This window comes from Lichenostomus cassidix, chromosome 2 (genome assembly GCF_008360975.1).
Source record: "Lichenostomus cassidix isolate B80296 chromosome 2, HeHo_3.0, whole genome shotgun sequence".
Lineage (NCBI taxonomy): Eukaryota > Metazoa > Chordata > Aves > Passeriformes > Meliphagidae > Lichenostomus > Lichenostomus cassidix.
The window spans coordinates 854,849-864,830 of NC_139482.1; the positions used below are offsets into that span (position 1 = coordinate 854,849).

At 61.4% G+C, this 9,982-nt stretch overlaps 1 protein-coding gene across 1 annotated transcript; it reads right to left on the reverse strand.

Moving 5' to 3' along the window:
* Window positions 1-625: 625 nt before the first annotated feature.
* ZNF777 (zinc finger protein 777) lies at window positions 626-8,539 on the reverse strand. The gene is made up of 6 exons (XM_085050034.1): window positions 8,294-8,539; window positions 7,120-7,512; window positions 5,853-5,979; window positions 5,047-5,160; window positions 3,842-4,096; window positions 626-1,941 (listed from the first exon to the last, which is right to left on the reverse strand). Exons 1-6 carry the CDS (start codon window positions 8,315-8,317, stop codon window positions 848-850), a joined length of 2,007 nt encoding a protein of 668 aa, XP_084906160.1. The 5' UTR covers window positions 8,318-8,539; the 3' UTR covers window positions 626-847.
* Window positions 8,540-9,982: the final 1,443 nt, after the last annotated feature.

Here is a 9,982-nt window from a genome sequence, read left to right on the forward strand (position 1 = left end):
ATGCTCTCGGTGGCAGCAGGGCAAGGCCCCCGGTGGGAGGATTGAGCACTAGGAATGGTGTTAGGAGGAGCCTTGCCGAGGGGTCCTACCAGAAAAAGGGTCTTTTACTGCAACTAGAATTTTATTCTATTGTATAATTCAGGAGTGCATCACAGCCCCGCGAGCCGGGCAGGCACTATCAGTGCTTCCAATCTAGACACACGAAGAACTTCCTCATCAGCTTCATCTGTTAATTACTCACCTCCCCCCCCCGGCCGGAGCTCCTCCTGTCACATCCAGCCTGGACGAGGCAGCACCTCCGCAGAGCTCCTGGACAAAAAGTGACTGTGCCAGAATCAGCCTACAGAGCAGTTAACAAAAAAAAAAAAAAAGAAAAAAAACAAAACCAAAAATAAAATCTTGCCCATCCTAAGGTTACTTATCAAATAAAAAGTTCCTCCACATTTATTAAAAAAAACCAAACAGTAGATTTAAAAAGCAGTTACGAGTCCTACTCCGGCAAAACACCCTGTGTACAGGTTTCTTTTGTTGGTGGTTTGTTTGCTTGTTGGTGAGGATTCCCCCTAAATCAGGTGCTTCTGTTAATTTTATATATATATAATCTTTTAATTTTGCCGCGCGTTGCTTGCTTTAATTCATTAATTTATTTCCAATCAGCCGAGTCTCCACCAGGCCAGTGGCGCTACCACACAAAGCTTCCTTGATGTCCATGCCCTGAGCTGGGGTGGGGGGAGATGGATGGAGGGAGGGTGGGAGAGATGAGTGGAGGAGAAGGAGGAGAACGGGAGGACGGGAGGGAGGGATGGAGGGAGGGAGAGAGGGAGGGAGAGGAAGCCTCGGCAGCCCCTCACTCTCCCATGTGCGTCCTCAGGTGGTACTTGAGAGACTGCTTGTAGCGGAAGCACTTGGTGCACTCGGTGCAGGGGTAGGGCCGCTCGCCGGTGTGCGCCCGCTGGTGCTCCAGGAGGTGATGCTTCTGCGTGAAGTTCTTGCCACACTCGGTGCAGTGGTAGGGCCGCTCGCCCGTGTGGATGCGCTGGTGCTCCAGGAGGTGGTGCTTGCGGATGAAGCCCTTCCCGCAGACGGCGCAGGCGTGCGGGCGCTCCCGCGTGTGGATGCGGTAATGGTTGGTGAGCTTGGACTTCTCGCTGAAGGTCTTCTCGCACTGGCTGCACTGGTAGGGCCGCTCGCCGGTGTGAGTCCGCTGGTGCCGCAGCAGGTGGGAGGGCCGGGTGAAGTTCTTGCCGCACTGGGGGCACAGGAAGGCCATCTCGTTCTTGCCGGCATGGATCCTCTGGTGCATGAGGAGGCTGATCTGCAGGCGGAAGCTCCTGCGGCACTCGCCGCAGGTGAAGGGCCGCTCCCCGACGTGGGTGATCTGGTGTTTGCTGAGGCTCGACTTGTGGCTGAAGCTGCTCTCACACTCGGAGCACTTGTAGGGCTTCCCCGGGGGCGGCGGCCGCGACGGCGGCTTGAGGCCGTGCTCGGGGCGCCGCGGGACCCCCACGCCGCGGCGCGTGTGGCTGCGCTGGTGCAGCAGGAATTGCTGCTTGTTGCGGAAGCTGAGGTCGCATTCGTGGCACTCGTAGGGCCCTTCCTTGAGGTGGTTGCGCTGGTGGATCATGAAGTTGATCTTGAGCATGAAGCTCTTCCCGCACTCGGGGCAAATGTAGGGTCTCTCCCGCGTCCGGTTCCGCTGCTGGCCGCTGGACGGCTTCATGTCCCCGGAGTCCCTCTCGCAGGCCGATGGCTTCCTCACTCGGGCAGCCAGGCCCCGGGGCTGCACCTTGGAGCTGCACTGCGCCTCACAGCCCAGCCCGGCCTCGTGGCTGGGGAACACCTGCGGCTCGCTCCGGCCGGAGAACATGGCGCATGGCTCCAGTGGGTCGGGGTCATCCTCCTCCTCCTCCTCTTCCTCTGTCTTGATCACGATCCCATCCTCTGAGGGGGAAAACCCAACAGTGTTAGGCTCATTGGGTGGGACAGGGTGGCCTCTTACACCCCTGGGTGCTACAGGAATGCCTGCCCAGGCTGCTACAGCTGTTTGCATCTGCCTACTCTGCCTGACCACCAGGACATGAGCCAGCTGCAGCCAGAGCCCAGAGTATGGGACTGGCCATATCACCCCTGAACAAAGAGACCAGACAAACCAACCCTGTTTGGGCTCCTCCAGAGGGTGCACTCCAACTGCCTGCCAAAAGGTCTGGAAACTTCATGGTGCTGCAGGATGTGGGGGATAAAAGCGCCATCATTTGCCAGGGCTCGGGTGGCTGAGTGATTTCAGAGCAGCTCTATCTGCTGCTGTTTCACTGGGCTACAACACTCCCAGCACGGCACCACTTGACAGAAACACAGCACCAGGCTTTTGGCTCCAGCTCTGGTCCTGGGACAACACAGTCAGCCTGGGACAGTCCCCTTCCCTCAGCTTTGCCATGATGGAGTGTGGGAGAGACCCTGCTCCTTCCCAGAGCACCTGGTGGTGAGATGGAATGGCAGTGGGATGGAACTGCAGTGGGATGGAATGGCAGTGGGATGAACGGCTGCATGCCAGGCTCCCCCTTGTGTCACCGAGGCCAGAAGTGAGCTGGAGTTTTTGTTTGGTGAGAGCAGCCATCCCAGGGACACATGGTCAGCACACCCCGAGGGAAGGCCCATGGGGATGCCCCACGTCACCCCATGCTGGACTGTGAGCCAGGCCTAGATACTCTGTCAGGAAGAGCAGCTACACTTTCCCTAGAAGAAGCAGCTGACAGGAGCAGATGTGTCAAAAGCATGGCACTCTTGCCTCCACGGGAGGAGAAAACCCAGGTCCTTCTCCCTGTGTCCTTGCAGTGAGGAGATTTCTCTCTATGGGCTCAGCCCCCGCATCCTGGCCAGCACTGCTGCAGCTCCCGCTCAGCCCCACCAGCCGGCCCTGCACCCTGGCAGAGGCAGCAGCTCTCAGACAAGGATCAGCCCCAGCCCCACTGGTGGCTTGGCTGGTTTCCCTCACAAAGCCGTGAGCAGACCACAGGACCCACGAGACAGAGTTGAGGCCCTCAAGAGCCTAACTCTCTCCACTTTGGTCTGTGTTACACCACCACAAAGACATCATGAGGAAGGAACCTAGCTTCCCAACCTCCCATTTCCCTGCTCACCCATTCCCACCCTCACAGCACCTCTGCAGGACCTGGTCAGTATCTGCTACCCAACTGGCAGAATTCTACACATGCAACACTCGGTGCCATCATCTTGTCTCTCCACTAAGTCACCTCATCCTTCCCCTTCCCTCCTGGCAGCTTGAACATCACAGAGCTCCAGCCACATTCTTCCCTGTCCTGTGGAGCTGCCCCGAGCAACCTCACACTCAGCAACCTGCAGAACCCCTCACATTCATGTGTAACCATCCACTCCTTCACACCTGACACCAGGGTGGGAGCCCCACCAACATCCTGCCCTCTGCCACAGGGGGATTTTGGGAGCAGGGCTCACTGGGGCTCACACAGAACACTGCCTGAGACATGTCTTCCCTCGGTCTCCGTGGGTAACCAGGGCTTTCCCCACACACGAGGACTGGGCCAGTGCTCAATCCACTCTGGAGTGGGACAGGAGCCCTCAGAGACCACGTCCTGTGTCCACCACACACGAGCTGCCTCCTCCTCTCAGCCCAAGGCCTAAGTGGAGCCACTCTTAAAACTGCTGCAGCCAGCAACTTTCCTTCAGGTGCTGGTTCTGGGGGGATTTAACTCCTCCTGTCCATCCAACTTATTCCCCACTTTTCCTAACCCACCACAGCCCCCTAGGGCATGTCCTATTCCCCCTGACATGCCACATGTGCAGTGTCATGTCCCAAATGTCTCACCTGTGCAGTTCCCGTGGTGAACGATGACCCTCTGGATCTCGTTGAATTCGGCTCCATACTCGGACGAGTCCCCCAGGCTGGTTCCCGGGAGGTCCCTCTGAGGGGACACAGAGCCATAGGGGCTCTCGCAGGCTGCCTCCTCATCCGGGCTCTGGAAGCTCCCCTCGGACTGCCCCGACATGCCATGCAGCTCAGGGTTCTCAGGGCTGTCTTCAGGAAGGAGCTCCTCCGTTTTGATCACAACCCTTATTCCAGCTGCAGCAAAGAGAGATTCCCGCCCGCCGTCACTCCCAGCAGCCCGGATGAAGAAACTGTTCCCAGCAATCCCTGCTGGCTCTGGCTGCTGATCGTGCACAGGGGTTTCATCTGCTCGGCCTCTTCTCCTAACCCTTCAGCCCCTGCCCTTCACCCATCCCTGCCATGCTCCCATCTTTAGCCTGGGACCCTCTGCAGGCACAGGGAACTCAGTGCCCTTCGGCCAGCACTCCTTGGCCACCCCAAATCCCCCAGCTGCAGATCCACATTGGCCATGATCTTCCTCTTCCCACTGGCCTCAACTGAATTTCAAGATCCTTGCTATGAAGAGCACAGGTCAAGGGTCAGAGCAACCCCACATCCACAGCTTGGAATCAGGCATGACCAGTGGAGATGACATCACTTCTTCTAGGCCACATCCTTGTCCCCTTATCCCAGAGTAGGAATTGCTCTGGGACTCAGGGTCACTGGTGCCCCATTCCCAGCCCAGCCTTGAAGAAACCCCTCAGCCTCCCATCTCCCTGCACACAGGATGGGAGCAGGCTTCCCAGCCCAGGAGGATGCTCCAAGGATAAACCCAGGCACCATCCACGCACACAAAGACAGGGTGGAGAAGATTTTCTGGGTGGATGGGCTTTCCCAATGGGACCCAATTCTCCTTCCTTGCTGGGCACACCGGCTCCCTGAGGACCTGCTCTGGTTGCAGATACTTCCCTTACTGGGAAGGGCTCCCAGTGCCCAACTCTCCAGGCTCTGCTTGCCCTGGTTTCTATGTTGAGCTGTACATGGACATCAAATCTCTAATGAGACAAACTCATCCCATTCCTAGGCAAGGCTTCTCCTGATAAACCCCATCAGCCATGGCCCCCAGCAACGCCCACTTCAGCCTCAGATGAGCAGCTCCTGGGAACACAACCCAGGGCTGCCCTTTTGCCAAGGTGCCATCTCACCTGCCGTGGCATCAGTAATGATCTCACTCTCCTCCAGGTCCTGCTCATTCCTGTCCCGCGATTCCTCCCCTTGCTCAATCTGAGACAGAACACCAGGTTTGGAAATTGCATAGTCTGTTGAGAGAGAGAGAGGTGGAGGGAGAGAGGGATTACTGCACTGGGACTCTAATATTGGCTTTCACCTCTTTCCAGCGTGTGGGGGGACACGTGAGGACACTCAGGAACATCCATGGGTGCTGGTGGCAGAGGGGATTCATGGAGGCAGGAGCTGAGGTGCCACACACAGAGCTGAGCTTAGAGAAGAAACGCCACCCCAGTGTTTTCCTGGTGGGGTTTTAGAACTTCTCAGACAAACCCTGGCTCCTCCAAAGCCAAAGCATTTCACCAGCTCCCAGCAGAGTTGGGATTTCTCCTGAACCTCCTTAGGAAATGCCCCAAGGCATGAATCACATCAGACAATTTTCCCTTTTGCAAAATCTTCCAAAGTGGTGCATGGGCTGGTACCCACTGCAGACCCAGAAGATGCAGAGAAGCCCTCCCAACACCCACGGGGAAAGAGATGGTTTTTCACAACACAACTGCAGCTGGAAGAGGTTTGGGAGGTCTCCAGCCTACCTGCTTACAGGCATCCTCCACCCAGCCAGAACACCACCACAGCATGATCTGAATGAACCCAGACTAGAAACATCCACCTGTGTTTTTAAGTCTTTAGAGTGGTACATTTGGGTCTCATCCAAGGAGATCTCCAAGGAGGAGCCAGAAGGAGCCCCCTGTCCCACGGCAGGGCGAGGACACCCCGTATTTACCCAGAGAGATCAGAGACTCGTAGTTCCCCTTCATCACATTCTTGTACAGCTCCTTCTGCCACTCCTCCAGCTTCTCCCATTCCTTGTCATTGAAATAGACAGACACATCATCAAAGGTCACCGGCACCTGCAATTCCAACAGTGGGTTCAAGGAGGACCCTGGACACAGCCAGGCTTCAGCTCCTTCATGGCCATTAATGAGTTGGTTTTTACATTTATAATAACTCCTGGGCAGGTACTTCTGTGGGAATAAAGGACTCAGGCAAATGGATGGTTCCTAGTGATGAATCCAGACTGGGATTTCCCCAGAGGACCCTGAGCTCCTCCTCTCAGTCCCTGCTCTCTGCAGAGTGACCCAGCATGGGGACCATAAGGGAGAGAAAACCCAGGAGCTGGGCTGGATTCATCCCTATTGATGAGCTGATGTAACCCTTGGATTCAATTACCCCAGAACTCCAGGGAAAACTCTACCCAGGCCCACAGGGCTCCCCATTGTCCCAAGTTACTGTGTGCCCACCAGCTGCAGCTTCCTAGCTTGTTTGCCAAGGAGTAATTCCTAAGGATAAATTCAGGATGTGCAAACTGTGCCGTGTTGGAGTGGAGCTCTTCAGAAGGAAACACAGCACTCTGGTTCTGCCCCTCAAATGCACTAATGGGGTGTCAGCGTCTGAATCCCCCTTTTCCTGACCCTCTTGGCTCTCTCCAGAGGCATTCCCTTTCCCATGTCCTACATGGTCTCATCTGCACACTTTCTTTTAGTGGGGAGGTTGTGAAATTCAAGCAGGAACGGAATATTGATGGTGGGCTCTTTCCAGAGCTCAGCTAAGCCCAGGGAGCTCATCTGCTCTCCCTGAATCCCAAAGTTTGCCCCTTCCCTCCAGCAGCAGCTCCCACTTGCTCTTTCCCCGGCCTGGGAGACTCTGCAGTACCAAGGTGGTCAAGACGTAAGAACCACAAAATCTGCAGGATTTTTTCGAATAGCGACCAAAAAAAATGATAAAAAAAAGAGTCAATGGCAGGAGGACTGTGCAGCGTAGTGGAGCAGAACTGAAACCTCTGGCCTGAGTACCAGGATGTCCTCCCAGGCCCGTGTCCCACTGTATTTTAGTCCCAGATGGGGATGAGCTGGGTTGCCGCAATGGGCAGCTGCAATGGTAAGCAACTCACCTGTGCCAGGGCTGTCCCCACTCACCCACCCACCCCAGTCCTGCCCTCTGGGAGCATTTTGGGTGCAGTGCCCAGCTCCCACACCCCAGGACACCGTTACCTTGGGGACCTCCCCCTTCCTGCCGGGGGGCAGCCGCAGGATCCAGAAGTTCCTGTTCTTCAGCAGGTTCTCCATGTTCTCCAGGCGCCGCTGGAGCAGACCGTATTCCTGGATGAGGGTGCCCAGCGCCGCACACTTGCTCTCCAGCTGGTTCCCCAGCTCTGCCGCCGTCTTCTCACAGTCGATCAGCTTCTTCTCAGCCATTCCCGTCCGACCCTCCAGGTCGAGCAGGCGGGTGGAGTGGGAATCCACCTTCCGCTCCACCGCCTGCACTGCCGCCACCACGGTCAGGGACAGCTCTGCCGTCTGCGTCTCCCGCTCCGAGGTGCGCTCGGGGCCGGCCGCTGGCCGCAGGGGTGAGGGGCAGCGCGGCGGCCGCAGCGGCTCTGGCGCCTGCGGACACAAGGGCGCGGGGTCAGGGCGGGGCGTCCCTCCAGGGGGATAGGGACCCTCCCGGGATGATAGAGACCTCCCCCCGGCTGACAGGGACCCCCCGCGGGGCGATGAGGACATCCCCGGGGCGGCGGGGACCCCGCGGGGGGGCCGCTGCAGGGCCCAGCGCTCGCCGGGGCGGCGGGGACGTCCCCGTGTCCCCGCTAAGCCGCTTACACCGGCCCCGTGCCGGTCCCACGGGACGGGCAGGACCCGCCGCGGCGGGGGCGGGGGGGAGGTGACAGCGCGGGGCCGGGAGGCGACACTGGGCGGGGGGGGGGCACGGTGACACGGGCCGGCCGAGCCCCGTTGCCATGGGCACGGGAAGGGGACACCCGGGGGGCTGCGGGCGCCCCGTCGCCATGGGGACTGGGCGGTGACACGGAGGGGGGAGCGGCGGCGGCGGCGGCGGGTCCGTCCCGGGGGCCCGCAAGGCCCGGCGGCGGGGGCGCGGCGGCCGGGCAGGCCCGGCCCCGACGGCAACGCGGGCGCCGCCGGCCGCGGAGGCCCGGGCGGGTTCGGCGCGGCCCCGCCGCCCCCCCGGGGCCGCCCGTCCCGTCCCCGCCCGTCCTCCCGGGGGGGCGGCCGCGGCCCCGCGCGCTGACAGCGCCCGCCGCCCGCCGCCCCCCCCGCCCCGCCGCGGCCCCGACGGCGCGGCCCGTGAGCCCCGACGTGCGGCCCGCGAGCCGCGGGCGAGCCGTGCGCGCCGGGCCCGGGCCCGCGGCGGGCGGGCGCCCTTTACCTGAGCGGGGGCCCCCTCGGCCATGGCCCTTTGTTCCGTGCCCGGGGCCCCGGGGGCCGCGGCCGGGAGGATCCAGCGCCCGCTCGCTGCTTCACCTCCGCCCGCCGCCGGGCATCGGGCTGGGCGCGGGGCGGCGCGGCGGGGCGGGGGCGCGGCGCGGCGGGGGCGGGGCGGGGGCGGCGCGGGCCTGGCGGGCGGAGGCGGCGGGGCGGGGGCGGCGGCGGCTCCGACACCGAGCGCGGCTCCGGGTCCGGGTCCGGGTCCGGCGCTCCGGCCGCGCCGCTGCCCCGCCGCGCCGCCAGGGGGCGCTGCAGCCGCCGGACCGCGCGCGGGTCGGGGCGGAGCGGGGCGGCCGCGCGCCGCACAGCGCCCCCTGGCGGGCCGACGGCATCAGCGCCCCGCCCCGTCGGGGCCTCTCCGCGGCACCGCCCGCACCGGGCGCTGCGGGGAACGGGGACACCGGGGACACCGGGGGGACAGGGGGAACCGAGGGACTGGGGACCTGACGGGGCCGAGGGGACTGGTGGCACTCGGGGCATTGCCCGAGGGACTGGGCTCGCAGGGGGGGCGAGAGGTGACAGGGGCACTGTGGAGGCCTGAGGGGTAGCTGGGGAGGCCCGGGGTGCGGTGGAAGGTGACGGCAGGGGCTGGTTTGACTGGGGCCAGCGAGAGGGGCAAGCGGCACAGACTGGGGTGGCTTGGTGCGACACGAGGGGCCGGGGACGCACCGGGGGGTCACTAGGGAGGCCCCGGCGCGGCTTTCCCGGCCCCGCCCGTCGGGTCCAGCCCGCCCATCCCCGCGGGCTCGGAAATGGCGGCCGGAGGCGGCGGCGCCGTGCAAACGGAGTGACCCCTCCCCTCCCGCGGCCTCCCCGCCGGACCCGAGCCGAGCATCCCGTCCCGCCCCGTCCTCTCCTGTCCCATCCCCGCCCTTCCCGTCCCCTCCCGCTGTCCCCTCCTGCCTCACATCATCCATTCCTATTGTCTCCCAGCCCGTCCCAGTCCATCCTGTCATGTCCTTTCCAGTCTTGTACCCCATTCTGTTCATCCCACCACATCCTGTCCGATCCCTGCTCTCCTGTCCCATCCCATCCATCCTGTCTCTTCATGCCTCGGCTCATCCCACTCCAACCACACTGATCCAATCCTGTCCCACTGCACCCTATTCTGTCCCATCCCATTCCATCCCCCTCATGCTGTGTGTCCAGTCTTGTCATGTCCCATCCTGTCCCACCCTATCCATTCCACATCTTTTCTCATCACATCTCTTTCCATCCATGCCTTCCTGTCCCATCCCATCCCATCCCATCCCATCCCATCCCATCCCATCTCATTCCATTCATCCTTTCCCACTGTATCCTACCGTATCCCATCTGCCCTTTCCCATCCCAGTGTGCCCACATGGGGCAGCCCCATCCCATGGGGATTCACCCAGGGTCACTTGCTCTGGCTCTCCGGCACCTGGCATGGATTGGGATGGCTGAGGGGCTTCGGCACTCCCTGGTCTCTCTGGCCTCCACATGCCACATCCCCATGGTGGCTCTGACCTATGGGCTGCTCTGTCCACCTCCCACACGAGGTCCCAAGCTGGAACAACCCCCAGGCCTTGGAGATTAAGGGGGGGGTCTCTGGTGGGGAGAGGGAACTGTCTCTGTGTCCTGGGCTCTGGGAAGAGCCTGGGAAATGCTG